This window comes from Chelonus insularis, unplaced genomic scaffold, assembly GCF_013357705.1.
Source record: "Chelonus insularis isolate UGA/USDA-ARS -01 unplaced genomic scaffold, ASM1335770v1 contig_94_pilon, whole genome shotgun sequence".
NCBI classification, from domain to species: Eukaryota; Metazoa; Arthropoda; class Insecta; order Hymenoptera; family Braconidae; genus Chelonus; species Chelonus insularis.
The window spans coordinates 1,512,011-1,532,954 of NW_023276783.1; the positions used below are offsets into that span (position 1 = coordinate 1,512,011).

At 28.7% G+C, this 20,944-nt stretch overlaps 2 protein-coding genes and 1 non-coding gene across 3 annotated transcripts; 1 reads left to right on the plus strand and 2 right to left on the minus strand.

Moving 5' to 3' along the window:
* Nucleotides 1-10,217: 10,217 nt before the first annotated feature.
* Nucleotides 10,218-17,095, minus strand: LOC118072890 (uncharacterized). The gene is made up of 9 exons (XM_035093047.1): nucleotides 16,840-17,095; nucleotides 15,986-16,743; nucleotides 15,294-15,849; nucleotides 14,495-14,618; nucleotides 12,543-12,898; nucleotides 11,822-11,863; nucleotides 11,214-11,591; nucleotides 10,778-11,122; nucleotides 10,218-10,680 (listed from the first exon to the last, which is right to left on the minus strand). The coding sequence occupies exons 1-9, from the start codon at nucleotides 17,058-17,060 to the stop codon at nucleotides 10,218-10,220; spliced, it is 3,243 nt and encodes a 1,080-aa protein (XP_034948938.1). The 5' UTR covers nucleotides 17,061-17,095.
* Nucleotides 12,969-13,042, plus strand: TRNAI-AAU (transfer RNA isoleucine (anticodon AAU)). The gene has a single exon. It is a non-coding gene; the product is annotated as a tRNA-Ile (tRNA).
* Nucleotides 17,096-17,198: 103 nt separating the features above from the next.
* Naa35 (N-alpha-acetyltransferase 35) lies at nucleotides 17,199-20,785 on the minus strand. The gene is made up of 5 exons (XM_035092757.1): nucleotides 20,516-20,785; nucleotides 20,268-20,329; nucleotides 18,376-20,189; nucleotides 18,013-18,132; nucleotides 17,199-17,900 (listed from the first exon to the last, which is right to left on the minus strand). Exons 1-5 carry the CDS (start codon nucleotides 20,575-20,577, stop codon nucleotides 17,760-17,762), a joined length of 2,199 nt encoding a protein of 732 aa, XP_034948648.1. The 5' UTR covers nucleotides 20,578-20,785; the 3' UTR covers nucleotides 17,199-17,759.
* Nucleotides 20,786-20,944: the final 159 nt, after the last annotated feature.

Below are 20,944 nucleotides of genomic sequence, written 5' to 3' on the forward strand. Positions count from 1 at the left end.
AAAATCGTCTGGCAATATTGAAAAATCTTGTGTAATATTCTACAGCTAAAAAATGATAAAATAAATAAATGCATGTAAGAGAAAAAATGTCATGGATAAACGATCTATTGACATTGTCACAAGTCCAGTGACCTATATGAAGAACGAGATTTCCATGGAGTTTTGACATACCGTCCAGTTAAAATATCTGCCGAATTTTCGTTCAACAAATTTACGATTTATGAGTATCCAAGTGTAGATAGTGGAAAAAAGGGTAAGGGTGAAAAATAAAAATAACGAAAAATAATAAAGCTCACAGATACTTGACGTATGAAGCGAAAAGCTCATTGTATAGGTAACTTAATTTATTTGATAGTGATGAATAGAAATTTAAATAATAATTAATATCAACACAATATGCATATGGATAATCATTTTCATGTTATTCTACTCAACACTTTGTGCAAATTATTGATAAGATTAATTCATTTGATTTCATTCATTTATCCTACTAATAAATGTATGAGCTTTTTTTTTCAATTGTATTATTTTTATTGAACTTTTAGACATTTAACGTTTCTCACTCTTGAAGTGAAACAAATTAATATGTCACTTTGTGTTTACACATTGTTTGTGTCAATATGATTTGGAAAAAACTTGAAAATTTTTCAATGTCAGACATGATTTAACAGGTCAGTGAAAAAGACGTTACGTCGTTGATTGTTTTGGACAAGTAAGTCGAATAAGACCAAAAGTTTCTTAGAGCATGAAAAATATAAAAATTAAAAAAGACTTTCATATATCTACGTTTACACTATGTTTAAATTTGTTGATAGGTTGAAGTTTTTCATGAATCGGATCTCTTTTACAAACTATTTTATTATAAACTTCTTTTTATAATCAAATTAAATACATGTTAAAAAAAATATTTTAAAAAGTTATTATATATGTAAAAAAATTCTCTAGCACACGTTATAAGGTGACTCATGTGGAATTATTTAATGTATAATGATAATGGACATTAAAATATTTGCATAGTTTATAAGTTTGTTGGAGTGAAAAAAAAAATAAGGAAAAAACGAATGGAGTGCAAAGCCCGTAGGTCGAGCATCTGCATTGAGTTTCTACAGGTCACAAAAGAACATTCCATAGTTTGCACGAAAGCCCAATGAGGACATTTTGCGGCATTTCAAATAGCTAGAACTGCTCTTCATATAGCAAAAGATAAAAGAAATAAGTATGAAGAAAAGAAAGGTAAAGAGTAGAATTTTATGATGTTCGAAATTTTTCAGCTTCTATCTAGTTATTTTGGTCCTTAGATGAACTACAGATGGAGAAATAAAAATGAAATGGACTACGTATGACTTAAAACAGAATTTAAAAGAGCTTAAGTGAAAAAAGAAGCTTTACTTTTCAAGCAATAAGGATCAGTCGACTTCTTTACTTCCAAGTAATTATTTTAGACTGAGATATTATTTAAAGAGATAATTGCTGTTATATTTTGTTCAATTTTACTCCTGTTATGATGATAAAATGTTTCTACTTGTTGTTAAAATATTAACAGTTTATTTTCTAAAGATAATAAATTCTTTTTTCTGTATTGCAAAATTTTTTAAACATTTTTAAAAGTAAATATGTACGTTGTCATGCAAATGAAACATGAAACGCTACGTTAACTCCATTTAAGCTTGGATCGACGAGTACTTGTTTCCTAAAAAGCACCATTTGTTTAAGATGTGCACTTTAGAGAGGAAAATGATAAAAAAAATTATCAGAATAGAGTTTACAATGACTAAATAAGAGATGAAAAATTGAGAAAAATATAGAAAAGCATTTAAAATAATTATATAATCACTCTCTTTAGTTCTTTTTATTTTACACTAAATTTTGTTGTAGGTAGCCTCTCTTACTCTCCCTTCATTTTACAACTCAAACCCTTTTCCGTTTTTCTCCTACACTCAACTCCTATTTATTCTCTTTCTCACTTTTTAATCTGCTTCTAGTGCATACGTTTTCCAAAGCAATTGACTTTCTACCAACCCTCTTATAAATTTTTTCCTCAAAGTTTTTACTATTCCTATTTTTTTATTTAAACACTTCAGTTTTTCACTAAAGAAAAATGTTTTAATATAGTTATATAAAATTTTACATTACGTATGTAGAAGGATTTTCACCATTTTTCAATTTCAAAGTTTGTATAAATCATTTTCAGCATTCATTATTTTTTTACGCTATAACTAACAATATATAATTCCACCTGAATAATTTTATCAATTTTATTGAATGATCCAATTACACCAATGATTTGTTTGTTCACGAAAAAATAATTAATCCAGTTAGTTTTCATAATGTAACAAATAAAATAATTCGATATTTTCTAACTTTATTTGGTTTTCTTTATTTATTTTCAATTTTACAGTTGCTTACCTGAGCAAAGAGAACAAACAATAGTAGAGAAAACGAAAAACTCATAAAAATAAAATAGTCTACGTTCACAATAAAACAAAAGCGCCGAAATAACCGCACTCAAGCTTTTTATTGGTTTGCCTAACTCTTTTTCTCTTTTTTTTAGGGTGTGAGGCTTAACCTTACTGAAGAGCCAACCACCCGTGACAGAATTGGACAGACGAGATTACGGCAGTAGTATAGTGCAAAAGGCTTTGGTAACGTTCAATATACCAAGCAAGTGTATATCTCTAAATGGAGGTGAAATATACATTGGTGCAAATCCTGCCAAGAGGACACTTCTAGGTAACGTTAACAAAAATCCATAAAATATTTCATTCACCAAAGCAATCGTAATATTTTTCACAATGGTACGATTTATAAATGATATTCATCCAAAGTCATAGAGTATTTAATAACATCAATATACAGTAAATCCATGATGAATCCATAAATGTTCAAATAAAATATATAAAGAGTATTTAATTCCACACACTAGTGTACACCATTTTATAATTCTTTGTTAATTACTCTAAAGTTAATGAAATTCTATATTGTTTTTTTTTTGGTAAAACGTAATAGTAAAAATCATTGAAAACACTTGATATATTCTATTTAAAATATTTAAATTAACAGTGTACACTTTAATTTTTCAATTATGTTCTTGACACTGATAAGATAAAAATTACAAGACATATAATTTCTTCAATTACCTCTAATAATGAAACTTTGCATTTACATAAATTTACTCCAATACCACAATAAAATGACAAGTAAAATCTGATTATGAAAAAACTGATCATATCATGCCACTTTTAGTAATACGTGCATCGTTTATTCATGATACGTTTAAATGATAAAATCTTAAATATGCTTGCACTACTTTTCTTTTATAAATTGTTCCATCAAACGATTTTATTATTGATCCTGAATTTTTTTTTTACGACTGGCAATCATCAATTCAATAAAAAAACACATTGTAGCAATGAACGTACCTACACCTAACAAAATAAATACACAATTTAGTGAATTCAAATTAATTGGTTGATGAATACGTTGAATTTCCATCAATACTCTACGTTTATCTAAAAACATTTGGGTAATTGAAAATCCTTTTGTCATAAAATAATGAGACATTCCTATTTCCCAAAAAGTTAAGATAGCTTTATTGAGTCGATGTACTAACGGGCTATCTTCATATAATAAATAACAAGAAGGCTCATAAACAATAGGTTGTTTTGCAAAATATAAATCTAATGTATTATTAGATAGTATAAATGTTTGTAAATTATTTAATTCACCAAATAGTGCTACTGATTTGTTATTAAAAATTGTATTCATTCTATCAGAATAAGAATAAAGATACTTGAATTTGTGACTGAGATTTGTATGTAAATTTAATCGATGCAATTCATCTCCACCTATGATAGTCGAGTAAACAGGGGATTCTAAATCCTGTATCGTATTTGCAACTGGTTTTTGAATGGGATTCGTAAGAAAATTAGCTAGGTTTCCTTGAAAGACCGATTGAATAATTAAAAAAAATAAAAAAACTATTGAAAAATATACTCTTAATGACAACGAATTCATAGTAGTTTCAATTGATGAGTTTATCAATAGTCGAATAATTTCAAAAAACGCAAACATCAGTTTATCTTTTTTCGCGATATACCAAAATACGAAAAATGTCAATAAACAAAAACAACAAGTAAATACAATTGTCCAAATACCAAAGAGATAATAAATTTGCTCGAACAATGTCCAATAACCTTGATTATGAGAAAGAATAGTGTATCTTCTATAAGTAATTGGGAATGCTGACGTAAATTTCTTTAATTGGACATAAGAAGATAGCAGAGCTAAATAAGGTTTATTTTGATTTAAATGTTCTATTCGCTTTTGCTTCGAAGCCCTGACACTTACAAAGAGACCCGTTAATCTAATATTTAATAAATGATTTAAAAAAGGTACCAAAGGTTTTGGATGATATGTGGCCACCATATCTTCGTTTGGAAATTGAAATACATCTTCATCAATCTTCAAATTTCTCATTTGAGCCCATCTAGTAAATTCTGGCATGTTTGAAGGATTAAAAAATCCTAAATAGTACACTTTTGCTTTATTTAAATACTTGGTTCGGTCGAAATTCAGGTCATGGCATAATTGTCCTGTATGATGTTTTAAATTGAAACAGTAATTATTAATTTTTCATCAAAAATATAACAATGGTTTGAATAAATTTACCTTTGATATATGGTTGTTTATAAATTATAAAATTGTATCTGGATGAATCAGTTATCTGCCAGGAAAAAGGTGCGTAATTGGCGTATGGATTATACGTGAAAATTACCGCATCTGATTGCTGAAGACAAACACAATATGAATTGAGTATTTTAAACTGATGCCACACATGCCTCCATATAAATTTGTCTACATCATGGCAAACTTTTATGTTATAAAAAATATAGAATTTCGACAAAATATTCCAGTATTCTGATTTTTTTAAATATTCCATCACATAAAGAAATTCAACAATGTCATTGGTTATGAAAAAGAAGGCATCAACTTTCTTTCGATATGTAAAATTAGTGTTGATTTGGGTAACATTAGATACAATAATCCTAGGTTTTGTTAATTTTGCTGATTGAAGATAATTATTAACAGTCGAGGAACTCTCATAAATAAAAATAACGTCTAGCTGGTCATCACAATTTTCTACAACGTCTTCCTTTAAATATAAAGAATCTCAATCAATTAAATTGTTTACTTGATATCAATCTGATATTTGTACTTACAATAATTTCAGTGTAGGTCAGAAAGTCATCCTTCAGTTCTTTAGAAATAAAATTATTTGATGCAGCAAATATACAGTTAAACATTAAAATAATTATCATTTGATGTATCATATTTAAAATAAAACTACGTTCATTTTATAATTATTAAACATCTAATGTAAATTGTTTGATGAGAGCATCATTTTTATAGCAAAAAATAAATCTGATAAAATATTTAAATTCAAGTACTACCTTGGGAAAATGTAGATAGTGAGATAAAAAAAATGGATTACCACAGAAAAATGATGATTTCAAAAAGAAAGGTTAGAATTCACTACTCTAGTAGTTATGGAATACAGTTTAAATTAATTATTAACAGTTACAAGTAAATATATTTATCTAAAAATCGTTAAATATAAGAATAATAAATGTTTTTTGTTGATGACCTTCAGATATTTTTATTTATAATGAAAAAAGTCCGAGTTTTTGAAAAGAAAAGTTAAGAATTCAAGAAAGAATTCGACTAATTTCATTGATTTAGTAGATTAAATGTTTTTGAGAATAATAAAAGAAACGAATGATTGATGGAATTCATTGAAATTTTTTATCTTTTTAAATAGATGTTTCTTGAGGAAAGACGAGTAGAAATAATCATGAAACGAGAGATTCTTGAGGTTAACTAAATTGCCGGTTCTCTCTTGAAATAGTACGTCGTAACGACGTCGCCACGTAACTGCTCGTAAAACGACAACCTTCTGCCAAGAAAAAGAACCTACACTTTGTGCAAGTACAATTTCCTATCACATCCAATTGGAGTGGTTGACAGTAGCCCGAATGAAAAATCACATTACTTATTTATCTTTTGCCGCAGTCAATTGGTATTTCATGATTTTAATTTACTCTATTTTGTAGTATTTTTATTCATTTATCTTAATTAGACAATAAAAAGTCTTTACTGCTCTAATTTGTCAATTGTTATTCAGATATCAAATTACTGATTTCTACTTCTTTACAAAAAAAATTTCATTACCAATTATATCATTTACTCAATGACAATGATAAATGGAAAAGAAATAATTACTTATAATGATTATTTTAATACTTGAAATGGAAATATCCAGAAATATAATGTGATAATTGATAGTGGCTTAGAGATCTGTTTTTGGAAAATTAAGGTATTTATACATAAAACATTGCAATTTTTATGCTTATATTTTAAAAGAAAAATAATTGAAAAAATTATCAAATTTTTTTGGCAATTATTGATTGTTTTTTTCTAAAATAAAAAATATTTTTTTCAGGATTTATGATTGGTGGACATAAGAAATGTTTATGTGATTGCTACTATTGAATATATAATTAATCTGGAAAGTGAATTGTGTCAGTTTATGATAATTGAGATTTAGAAGTAACTTATCACGTCACAATAATTACAATCAATGATTAGTTTCAAATTCAAATCAATTATTCACCTTTGGAACCTGTTTGTGAGCTTTTGGATGAGTATAATTAGTAATGCGAATTTCCGACCAACCCTAATTGGAACTGACTGTCACGCAAAATTTATGTGGTAAGTACACGCATATGCATTAGTCTATCAAAATCTGCAACAGGCCTTTGAACTCTAGCAAAAGTTATTCAAAATAATTCAATGTTTTTTGTTATAATATTCATTTTTTCTTACATCAGTTCCAATTGACTAAACAAAAACTCTTTTCAGTAAACTGTACCTTTTTGTTAGGATAATGTAATTTTATTTGTGTCGTCCGGGTGCAATGTAAACGCAAAGAGATCAAGTATACGAAATAGAAAAGAGAAGCTTGAGTTATTTGCATTTAAAGCAGCATACCGTCTCTGAGGACATTGATATATATATATATATTTCTATCTGTATTGCTTAAAATCCGGTCTTTATTTACAACTTAGTAACCACAAATGGAAAACTTTTTTTTAAAAAGTTTAAGCTGACCTGAAAAAATAGTCAATAAACAAAAATTATTCAACAATAAAAATACTGACAAAAAAATAGAAGTAAGGGTTAAACATAATGGAAGTGAAGAAAAAAGAAGGATGTTGCTAAACGAGTTTCGAAAACTTTTAAAACGAGAAGAACTTTATTTATTTAAATTACAAATATTCTTGCATTTTAATAATGTCTATTTGAGAACTCATTTAAGATTCTTTATTATTCACAGTGAATCCAAGGAAACCCAAGGAAATTCGTCGTTCGTGTGGGCACGTGATGAGATAATCGGTTTATAAGCCATTGAATTGGTCGCCAACTTTAGGGGAAAATGTTTGCATCGTTCCAAAGAAGTTTAGAACTCAACGAATGACATTTGCGAGTTTCGTGTGGCCTACAAATCGTGATTAGAAACGTGATTGCTGAGACTCACCGAATAATCTAACAGATTTTTACTTTGGCATAAAAACATTTATTTCATTTGTTTACTGACCAAGAAGTTAATTTTACAGTCGTTAAAACGTTCATTAAAACATCTCTTATGGAAACGTACATATGTAAGTAGAACAAGTTTAAATAGCCAGACAGTAGAAACAGTCAACATTGGATGAAACTGATTATTTTTATTTGTTAAATAAATTATAAAAACGTGAGTTAAAACGTTTTTATGAGGATAAAATATTAATTAATTAATGAATTGTTGGAGAACTCATAACAATAGATAAAACCATGATTTATTAAACTAAAAATTAAATTTTCAAGATGAGAAAAATTAATATATCAGCATGAAATTGAAAATTAAATTTGTCATTCTGTCTTACAATTAGCTGATAAACATGCTGGTGAAATTTAACATTTTTGTTTAACTGCTTGTTTTATACATGAAAAAACATGAAACCAAGAGATTTCCGTAAATTAGACGGTTACTTTCAGGTTGGAGACAATTTTTCGTTTGGCCGAGTTAAATAAAAACAAGATTTAATCATTTAGTGGAACAAAATTTTCCAGTGCTCGCCAATAAATGGGAATATTCAGTTGGCTGAGAATAAAAATCCCAGGGTATAAATGACCACAACGACGGTATAATGTGGCCACGACGTTATTTATTACTGCGTTACATATCGTCCTACGGTGCAAGCGCAAGGTTATTTATAGAGCCTGCGTGTCCTCCCCAACGAGTGCGTAATTTTTTTGATTTGCAAGCAAATATACGAGAAAATATACACCTGCGGCTATTAAAAATAATTACATTTATTTGTTCTTCTGTTTTTGACTAAACACAACAAAAAAATCGCTCATTTTCCCTTCTTTTTTACTCATATCTTCATATATCATCTTTTTCAACGTTTATAAATATAACGTAATCAGTAATCTCTGAATAAAAATCGCACATATAATATTGAAAATTCTTACATTAAATCTTAATATTAATACAAAGTTCAATTTGAATAGAGGTAATTTTTGCGGAATCACACAAAAAACTCATTTACTCAAAATATATCAAGTAATTTTATGCAAAGACATTCCTAATTAAAAAAAAAAAGGAAAAGATTTTATTTTTAATTATGAAAGTGCACGAAAGTAATTCATAAAGTCTGAATACTCAATCTTTTATGTTTTTTTTTCTTTTTGATAAACATTTGAAGGCTCATATGTCTTCATTCTAGTGTGTAATAAAACCATAATTTCTTGTTCGTTTATACGAGAGTAGAATGTCTAAACCCCAAATTCACTTCTACATTATCTATACTTGAAAGTATTTCACCAGGAACTTAACTCGTTACAACAGTCTGAATCTACTCGAGAAGTTTCATGGGTTCAAGTCTTGAGAGGCTTTACACCTGGACGATTCGAAGCAGTGTTATATAAAACATATATATATATATATATTTATATAAAATTAGTACTTTAAAGAAAACTTTTATACATTCTTCATATATTTAGGGGACATGGTGCTAACAATAAATAACCAATTTTTTTCTTTTGATTGTACATCAGTAGATAATCAGGGCAAGCTAAAATTCTAAAGAATAAAGGCAGCAACAAAAAAAGTCACTGAAAAATATTTGAAATCAATAGAGTGAACATGGCACAGTGTCTAGATTGTGGTCGGAAATTTAGAGAAGACTCTTGATTGGCCCCGTCCTTCCTGCAGTGAATTCGATGCTTGACGAGACCACGGCAATTTCCGGTGGACGAGAGAAATCTTCTCGCTTTGAGCGTTCGCTTATGTCAGGATTTCTACGCTTTATCACGCTTGCGACCGCCTGCTGACTTGAATTCAAACTCCGGACATCCTGTTCTTTCTTTTGATTCAATTACTCTTATGCATACATCAATAGTCACTAGATTTCCTTACACTAGTTTATATGCTTATTTTAGAAAAATAAATGTTTTATATCGATTTTTCTATTTCAATCTACGTGCAATGATGATTTTTTTAAAACAAATATTCGTTTTTCAAATAGCATTCAAAAGTAATTCGATTATTTTAGTATTGATACAAATATAAAACTCACTTTTTTATTCAAAAGTAACCAAATAACTTTTCTATCGAGTTTGCATTTTAATCTCGGCACTATCATTTGACCATTGGTTAACTATCATGTAGTTCACTGTCTTATATTTATTGGTTTTACAACTTTTTTAATTGAATATTTTTTACAGAAACAATACATATTTACTAAAGATAATTTAAATTTAATTGATATTAAGTTATTAATATGAGAATAAATATGGATGGATTTTTGAATTGAAACTTTCTACTTCAAAATCCATCAATTATTTTCTTTCTAATTGTGATTATCCTCAATCTTTATAAAGTTATTGTCAAGAAAAGTATCTCTTCAGAATCTTTCTTTATCTTCGTAAACTTTTAAAAAGAAAAGAATGAAATTGTAAAAAAGAAACTTGAAAACTTGTAGTGTAACAAGTTATTATTTCTTTCTAACAAATTAATTTTATTATAAATAAGTTTGTTTACATTAAATAAATCAGTCTTGAATTGAAACATATAAATGGTTATTAAACTAATTGTATTGTTATAGATGGAATATTTATTTCAAAAGATGACTAAAATATAATTTAGCTTGTAGGTTTTTTAAAATAAACTTCTGAACAAGACTTGCATCGTACAATTGCCAAGGATCAGTCATTGCTTGATGAACTGCAGCTTCTCGCTTGGTTAGAAGAATAGAATTCCATGGAGACCACTCAACATCCAAACGAAAACGTAAAAGACGTAATTGGAATAAGTCATCAAACTCAGATATCCCAGATTTTCCATGCCAGATGTAGTTAACGAGATGATGGAGAATACGAGGGCCAATGTGAAAAGCTAGACCATTGAATGATCCCAATTGGGCTTCAGACTTATGCAAGTCTTTCAGCATTTGCTCGTAAGGTTCGTAAAGGATAGTAGGATTTGGACTTGGTTTCAGTGATGAACAGTAGTTGCAAGTCCGCAAGCCGTGCTTATCCTCTTCAGAGAAGTAAGTCAGAGGTAATAATCTGCTACATCTAGAAAAAAAAACTTATTAATAATTTATTTTTTATAAATAGATAAAATTTAATTAAAAGAATCTTCCAATTTCTACTTCTAGAATAACTATACTACCTTTTGCAATACGCTTTATAATTTTCAATTTCAGAATAATGTCTACTAGAAGCAGCTTGACAGTAAAGAGAGGAAAATCTAAGAAACTCTATTTTAACTCGATTCTTTAATTGATTGGTTATCCGAGGGTTCAAGTTCTTCAAGGTAAAGTCTAACTCTTGATCTAGAACATACTCTAAATCTCTAGCAGCTTTACAAGTGTGGTTTTGAATGTATTCCTTGATACTTTTCAGCGTGTCAATTCTCCCTACATTTTCCTGCGTCAGTGCATAGTACAAGGATCTGCACTCACGAGCTCTTGCAACTCTCTGCGTCTCCACCTCCATCACTTTTCCGTCTCGAGTCCTCCAAGGATGAAATTTATGAAGAATAACTAGTATGTATATAATATATCTATGCCATACGTTTGTATGTAAATTTCATTTATTTATTTTACCTCCAGTACTCAGACATGGCTAGTTTATCCAAAATATTCAGCTTCTCTTTTTCTATTCTTTCTTGTTTGACCCGAGATTTAGCCAGCTCAATAGAACGCAGTAATTCAATCTCTTTCAAGAGGATCATAGATTGTGCGGCCTTCTTGGAAGTTCCAAAAAGCATACAATCCATTTGTTCACTTTCTAAGATTCTCCAACGATCCAACATATTCTTCAGCATTTCAAAATCAGAACGACTTTTAGGAGCCTGGCTTTCTACTATCTTAAAACGTTTGTCTTCATTCAATCTTATTAACTTCTCTGTAATGGGTGGCTGCGTTCGAGTTAACACAGCAAAACGTGCTAAAGATGATATTTCTGTTCGCGTACGACAGGCTCTGAAAAAATGATGGTGTAAGTACGTTGACAATAATTCTAAAAGCTATCCAAGTCATCAATTGAGAACAAATTTGAACATTCCTAGTCCATCATTACGTTTTTTACGCTGTTGGTTGGATTTTAATCCATGAAATTTTTTTAATAAATTTTTATGATGTTTTAGAATTATTCATTTGAATTTAATTATAAATTCAATTTGAATTTGTTCTCAATTTTTTCAAACTTTTACCTGAAGAATTTTTGTATTTTCCTTGCACTCTCCTCTTCTAATCTGTAAAAAATGTTTATAAATTTATATCACTCTTTTTTTCATTTTTAGAAAGATTACTAAACATAAATTGTGAAAAATTAGGAATCCAATTGGGACGTTGCTGTAATGGATCCTATTTTTTGGATCATAAATTCCGACATATCTTCACGTTTTAAGGTTCTTAGAATCATAATTTGTCGTTTTTAGAGAGAAGATGACTGTGTGTACATTTGAGAATCTTTTTTCAATTTTATTGCCGGATAACTATGTAAAAATTACCTGATAAATTTTTTAACAAGTTCCAATTGGCAGATTTTTTAAATTAAAAAGAATATATAAACAAAACAGATTTCTCAAATGTCTCAGAAATAAAAAGTTATATCAACTCTGGACCAACTATACTCGACAGATAATTATATAAAGATGACCGGATTAGGTTTGCAAAAGTAGTTCACTCTCTAGCTTTCAAGGACACCAAATGAGAAGTTGATAGTGTGGGCAATCCAATTTACGCCCAGATCTCTTTTTAAATGTTCATTTATTGCTCATTTGGTTTATATTTTTCTGGACATCATTTTACAGCTAGTCACATACTCAGTGGATTGATTTTTGTAAATAAAAAATAAGGTAAATATTTAAACATTTTATAATAAATATTCTAATATTAATATTTCATTAAGAACAAATTTTTATAGAATACCTTGAATATTTTCGAGTGGAAAACAACTCCTGAGCTTTACCTCGCAGAATTTGACTTGATAACCAGTTTCTTGTCGCTGATGAAGGTGTTACTAACTTATCTTTCAAGTCTGGTAAATTTGAAGTCTGTGTTACTTTTTCACAAAATGTTGTAGTATATTTATTAACTACCAGAGAATCATTTGATGTTTGTGTAGTTTGATTTTTAGTGAGCACACTTCTGCCACGACTTTCACGATGCTTTGTATATGCTTGAGTTGAAGCATCATAGTACTCGATACCTGTTTCGACATTCTTCCATGTTCTTAATAACAAGTGTTCATCGTAATTATTATATAATGTTGCGATGAAAATCATCTGAAAAAAAGTGACTAATCGTATGAATAACAGTATGAATAAGTATAAAAAAAAATTTCCTTCACAACATGGCTCATTAGCTCAGTAGGTTAGAGCGTCGTGCTAATAACGCGAAGGTCGCGGGTTCGATCCCCTCATGAGCCATTTATTTTTGTTCCATAAACAAAAATTTTATTACTATCAATTATTAAAAAATTAAAATTAAACACTTAAATTATTGTAAATTTCTTAGTTTCTTCAATATTTAACTCTGAAATCTCTTTAAAGAAGTAGTACAAGTATTAACTGGGTCAGACATTCTTTGATGATTCAGTTTTTATTAACTAATGTATTTAAATGAATGAAAGAAATATTTAATAATTGCTAATTATTCGTTGAAAACACATTATCATACTTTCGAATAAAATACAATAAAAATCCAATGTAAATTAGAAATTCAATTGTAATTATTCTACTCAAGAAACTTAAAAGTTTATGATATTTCAAGTTAAACTTAATGACTAATTGTTCTGCTAAACAATAATAATATGTTCATATTTAGTTCGGAAACATGATAAAATTTTATGTTTTATCGAATAAGTAACATGATTACTATGCGATTGTGGTAGGTGATATGGTATACACATTTCGTGTAACTAAAATATTGATTTATTGATGCAATTGAATATCATGATTTCGGTTAGTAGAATTCTGATGAAAGAAATATATTAGTAATTACGTGGATAAGCTATCGTACCTAGCTTTTAGCCAGAGGGTTTGTAATAACAACGTAAACCGTATAACACAAAGTTGATGTAAATAAGTAAACACAAAACAAGTCGAAACAAATAGATGTAGTGAATAAAGTTGGATGATATTAATCAGACTAATTTGCTATTTTTTGATTCTCAGTATGAAAATAAGAGTAGATGAGATGTTGATGAATGAAAATATAAAAATTTCTATAGAGTTTTTTAGATATTAATTTTTTTAGAACCATTTTTACTCCATGAAAAAGTTGAACTTATAAGCCAGTATAATCTCATGAAATTTTGATTTATAACAGTACGCTTGAGAAACACATCTGCAGTAGTGGAATGTAGAAAACGCCTGTGTATAATTATGATACTGGTTTATTTCAAAACTTGGCATAAACATTAGGAGAATATGAGAGAGACTTGAATGTACTGAATATTCTCTTCAACTTTACAATTTCAGTCTTACCTAAAGTTACGAAAGTTTTGTAACATTATTAAAATAAAACAAATCTGTTAAATAGTTTCAACATAATATAAAATTAATAATTGATTCTTCTGTAAATTGTTATGTGCTTAATAATTATAAGTTTATAATAAGTAACGTTTTCACTTACTTGTTCTGAATGTAATGTAGAAATCAATTTGAAACAAATTTAAAATAAAACTATTCAATATTTAATTTCATTGTAAAAAAAATTTGTCATTGTAAAAAAATAAATATGTCAGCGTTTATATTCAGATTGTAATTAAAACAGTTAATGAATTTATAAATTTCAATTTTTAAACACATTAGATGACAAAACTTGACCAAAGTTGAATCTTTGATAATGCCATAGTGAAAATAGGTCACATGAATTACCTCTGAGTAATGCAATCTTGGGGTCTCACTGGTGCAAGAGTAATTGCTACAAGCGAAACAACGGGCAAGATAAGCAGCTCGCAAATTTAGTCGGAAAACTGATTGAAGTTTGACACTCAATGCGCTTAGGAAATTCCGTTACAGTTCTTGAGGAATTCCAGAAAAGGCATTTAAATATATAGATAGTAATAGAGAGAAAGGGTAATAGACTTAGTAGTCAATAGAAACCAGTTTGGTCGATTGTTTATGCACGAACGAATCGTCGGAAAGATTGAAAGATTGAAACAGATCCACCATGAATTGAACCTTCAATCAATTTCTCATATACCTCTATTTCTTCTATAAGATTTCCCGTTTTCTAGGAAAATTTCAATCTCCTTTATACAATGACGAAAAATTCTCTCTTTTTATTTTTCATAGATCAGTGGCAAAGCTTTTTTTCAATATTTATTACATTCTCAACAATGCATATTTCACACTCAAATCTACTGTAATACAATTTAGAACTCATTATTGGTATTGAAATTAATCGATTAAAGTTTATTTGAAATTTAAATGAATGAAAAACTATTTAAAAAAGTTTTTTTTAAAACTCAATCAATCAAATAACTTAATAATATATTTACCATATTAAAGTTGTTATAAATTTTGTCCACTTTCTTCTATCATAGTACGGTAATGAGATGAGTTATAAAATTTTTTCTCAAATTGAACTAAATCTCTAAATACCAATAAATTACATTGAGTCATAAAAGTGGATCATCTAATAAATATTGAATTACATAGAAAAAATTCATACCTAAAATAGCTTTTTGCAACAAGATGAATCAATTTAATTTTTTGAAGTAATACTTTAGAGTACATAGCTTCAAGATCGTTGTTGAAGAAATGTGCTTTACTCTCTTCTTCAGTAAGCAATATACAATTCCATGGTGCCCATGGCGTACCAACGTGAAACCTGACAAGCCTCAAGCGAGAAATGTCATCGACCTGACTCACTATTGACCGTCCATGCCAGATATTGTTAACCAAGTGATAGATTTCGGGCTCTTGAATAACATACAGAAGGGTAGAAAAGCACTTTCTTTCCAATTCTTCAGCTCGGATTTCATTGAGTAAATATGTATAAGGTTCATAGTCAATCTTTTTTACATTGCGTTGACTTAGTCTAAAGCAGTAAAGACACGTAGACAACTTTTTCATCTTCACATGAGCAGCAAAGTGCTTTCGAGGTAATAATTTCATACAACTTCTGCATAGTAATTTATCTGATTCAATTGGTTCTTTTAATTCTATTATTTGATCATTATTAAAACAACAATCATGACAATAACGAACAAAATATAAAAAAGCATCTGAAAAATATTGAATAATTAAAACAATTTTTTTTTAATTTTCCAAATATTTTTCAATAAATAAAAAGGTCTAAGTTGTTAATTATATATGTAAATTAAAAGTAATAAAAATGTTGTTTTTTTTTTCATTAATTACTTGATATTCGCTGACGTAAATAATTTAATGACGTTCCTGTAACTATAAAAGTCGAAAGCATTATTTCTTGATCTATCAAGTTTATAAGATCCATAGCAAAATAGCAATTGTGTAAGTTTAGAGATCTCTTAAGGATAATTAACAATTCTAGTCTTTCCTCACTGGTACAATCGTTTCTGTTGAGATTGTCATAAAGGCTCTTAACTTCACGAGCTTTCTGGACTCGTAGTGTGATCATTTCAATAAATTTTCTTTTATATCCAACCCACCGCACTGGCTTACAGTTAGAGATTAAAAATTTTTCAAGTTGTTTACTTTTGTTCTTTTTAATAATAAATTGTTGGTGCTTCTCCAATGTATCTATATTGTTTTCTAGTATTCGATAATTTTCTGCTATCACAGCTGCGGGAAAAAATCTTTTTCGCACTTCATTCAGACGAGATTGCCGTTGGAATTCAATCAAGGCATATATTTTATCCAAATCAGCCCAAGTTTGAGGAAAAGTTTGTCGAATAATGGAACGTTCGTTCCTTTTCTTCAACAATTCAGCTCGCTCTTCTTCAAACTTTTTACAATCGTCCGACATTTTTTTATAAGCTGTTGCACATTGAGACATAGTTTTTATTATTCTCCAAGATCGATAACATTTCTGAATAATCTTTGCCTTTTCATTCAATCTTTTTTCTCTCATTTCATGGGTTTCATACGGCTTAGGTGTCATATATTTATCATTCTCACTTGAAATATAACAATCTTTCCTAAAAATTTTACATTGAGAATAATATTGTAGATAAATAATATTAATGATAACAATTATAAGCCTTTAGTCATTCAAAGAAGAGATTAAGTTTCACCTCCACATTTGTGTAGCTCTATTGATGCTTGGCTGACAAGAATTATCCTTAATATTGATATACTGCGTCTCTCGGCTACAGACATTTTCAACATTGTTTACTATTAATGGCCCTGTTTGAGACTCTGCATTATGATAAATTGTACCTGTGAATATATTTTTCCATCCTCCAAGGAAAGGTTTTCTTATTTTAGCATCAGTTACTTTTACACACAAAACCATTATGTATGGATAATATTTAAAAATTTTTAACTAAAGAATTGTTTTTTAAGCCTCTAAAAATGTATAAACCTTCATTTATAGTTGTAGTTATAAATAAACAACTTTTCTTTATTACTTATTCTAATTTATTGTTTTTTGTTTTTTTTCAAAGAAATTGGCAACAGTCTTTTTGCAGTTTCAGTACAATTTTATTGATTTTTCAATTACTCTTTATTTAAAAATTAATTGTGAGAATTTATTCAAAGAACTAACAAATCAAATTAACAATCAATCCTGACGAGAAAAATTGTACAACGGATATTTTTTTACGTTTAAATATATATATACATGTATATGATTATGTATATATATACAGGAATATTCAGATGTATAATCACACACAGACACATTTGTTTAATTTTGATTTAATACATGAGCGCGTTCAACGCATATTTCAGTTAATGTACTCCACTTTATATTTACTATCTATCTTGAAGGTAGAAATAATTGGAATAAAAATATCAAATGAAGTTAAGATAATTTGAACAAATAAATCAATAAAAATGTACAGAAATTAAATAAAATAATTCAAATTTTATTGGATAATTTTTTCCTCATTAATTATTTTTCTTAAAATGAAATAATCTGTTAAAAATATATATATACTAGATTCGATTTAATACCTATAAAAAAAGCTATGAAGAAAAAAAAAAGATGATTTTATACGAGTTTTATAATGGGAAAATGTTGATGGCAGGAAAAGTCGAAGACAGGTGGTTCTTTGGAGTCTTTTTTATGTCCATCAGCTAATAATTTTACTACTATGAAGTTTGTTTTAGTTACCTTTAATAAATCATTTATCTGAAAGAAATGAAATCATCTTTAGTAGAATTATCTTGATAAGTAATTAATTAGTAGATTAAGAGGATAAAAATGAAAATTATTATGTATGTATTAAAGCAGTAAAAAATACCTCATTAGCATTAGAAGAATTTCTATCCTGGCACAAAGACAAAGCATAATCCAACATATTTTTAGCTTCATGGAAGTGTCGACATGCTGCTGAGTATTGCATTTCACTCGTAATTCCATCCTAACAAAAAAAAATGCACAGTAATTAAATCTCTCACTATATTATAAAATTCACAGTTTCCAAAGATTTTTTTTTATCAAAAGCTTCATTTAAACTTTATATGATATTTTTTTTATTTTTTATAATAGAAAAATAAATATATCTAATTGATTGACAAAACTTAATGAAGAATTAAGTAAAATGAAATAATCCATCCTTTAAAATTAAATTTACGATGATTTATAAATCCAAATCCTTACTCACATTTTTTTTATTTAAATGAGAATTTGTGAGATCCAAAAATTTATCATAGTCAGCAGCTGGTGGTAATAACAATGAAGAAAATGGCGATAAAAGTCTATGTTCATATCTAACACGTTCTGAATCAAATTCTTTTTCTGGAAGTGGAATTTTGCCATCCATCCGAAGGCCTACAAGGGCTTCAAAATATCCTCCGCATATATTTTGTAATATTCTGTACATGTGAATTTCGGAGCTATAAGGTCTAGGTGTCATTTTCTTCTTTTTATTTTTTGCACTTTTCTTTCCCCCTCGTCCTTTGTGCATTTCACTGTGAAAATCCTGTTCCATTAGGAAAGAGCCAGCGCGCGTAAGAGCTGATAATAACCAGCCATACAAAAAGTGATGCAGATACCAGAAAATGTAATGATACTCATGGACTGAATAAAGTTCTAGCTCGAAGCCACTTAAAAGATACATAACCATAACTCTTACCATATGGTAAAGTAACCAAGTAGCAAAACAAGCTAAATGTGATCGGGATGTATCATTTTTCAACGACAAAGTATTAAGATGACGATCAACACGTTCAGCTTCATCATGCAGCGTAGCAAAATCTTCAAGCATATGAGCCAGTTTATCTCTTTGCCTTGCTCTATTATGTCCACTGAGTTGTAGAAGACTATTAAATAATGTCGTGCAATGATAGAAAAATGTTTCAACACATTCTCTTGCTTGATGATTTTGGAGAAGAGTACTTTTTGGCAATAATGCGGGCGGAGCAGTGAAGCTTCTAGCAGCATCTTTTAAAATATCTGTAAAATTATGCATTCCAAATACTCGATTACCTCCAGGAAGATAAATAATCTGCAGCATCGATCGTGAAAGAATACAAGGACTCTGGCGAGAAAATTCAAGGAAGAAATCTAAAGCACTATGAAATCCAATGCAATTAGTTACTTTTGTTACAGTTTTCAATCGATTTATTAACTCTCCTATGTATTCCAACGCTTCAATCCTTGGTTTTATTTTGGTATATCGTGGAAATGTTGGTGGTAGTAGTCTTTGATTAACCATCGGATCAAATCCCATGATTGTGGGGTGATTAGATACTTCATCAGCTCTCTCTCCTCTATTTACTGTTTTAATCATCACTTGAATCATGTCAGTGCAATTCGAAAGTAATCGCTGAATATCTCCAAGATTCTGTAAGACATTATCTTTCTTGCCCATAGTGGATAACGCTAAATAAAACATTTTTGTAAATCTTATTCTTGCATAAAGTGCCAATCCATCATTGTATTCTTTTTCAGTCTCTTCATTGACTGGTTTAATACGACTTTTCCGATGTAGTTCTTCTTCAACTTCTTTTAACATCGATAGTGTCTTGGCTTCAGTAATGTCTGGTTGAAGTTTATAACCATATGTAACACTCTGGAAATCTTCTTCTTCAAAAACCATAGCTCGGTTGATGGAATTCTTAATTACATCAATTATTTGGTAGACAGCATAACAGAATGTTTTTAATGGTTTATCTACGATCTGTCCAGGTTGATGCAGGTACAAATTAGTAAAAACTGTTTGAGCTAAACTGTGTCCTTCAAGCCAAGAGACAATACAAGCATATGTTGAATCAATAATTCCTATCACTTCAGCCGGTGTAAGATTTTCTAATCTTATTGCTCCACTTTCTACAGCTTGCTCGAAGGTATATGGTTTATTATTTCCTCTATTGCACAACATTCCAGCATCCATTTTAGGATCCATCATCTCAATAGCAGACATAGCTTCAAATAAACCAAATAATTCATCATGTAAAAGTTCTCCGAGCTCTAGACCTGAACAAAGATTGATTACACGTTATTTTCGTTTATTAAAGTATAAAAATAAATACTAACAATTTATTAGATACTTACATTTGATAGATTCGAAAAAATTTTCTGTTATATCCACCCAATTATGAACAGTCGGCTCATACCTATAAATGAACATTAACAAATGTAATAAAAAATAATATACATTTTGTTATTGACAACCTTGAAGAGGTTACTTTTGAATCCATAAATGGGTAATTACTTAACAATGATTTATAATGTTAAAGTTCGATTAAATAAAGTCAAATAATATTAAAACTTCTGAAATTAAAATGTAATTATTAACTTACAACAAATGTTCTTTTACGTCTGGCATTTCTACTGAAATTTGTTCCTCCACTGGAGTCGCCATTATTTAGACTAGACTAAATGATAGATGAACAAAATTAGAAATAACATAGCCTAAAAATCCAACATGACATTTATTTTAAATTATGTATTTAACTGAAGTTTTGACAATCAATTAATTAAATAAAAATATCTCATAAATACATTAATGATTATCTAACTAATTAATCAAGGTACGATTGTGTTGAAAATGAAAATTGGAGCTAAAAAATTATTTATTTCGTGGTCATCAAGCACATCAGCGCTCCCAAACAATCTCTTCGGAACTAAATAGAGCGCAAAATTTGAAATTTATCTTAAGAAATTATCGTGTAACTTGATCTTTTAAAACTAAAATTATTTATTTCACTTATTTTCTGTTCTTACAAATA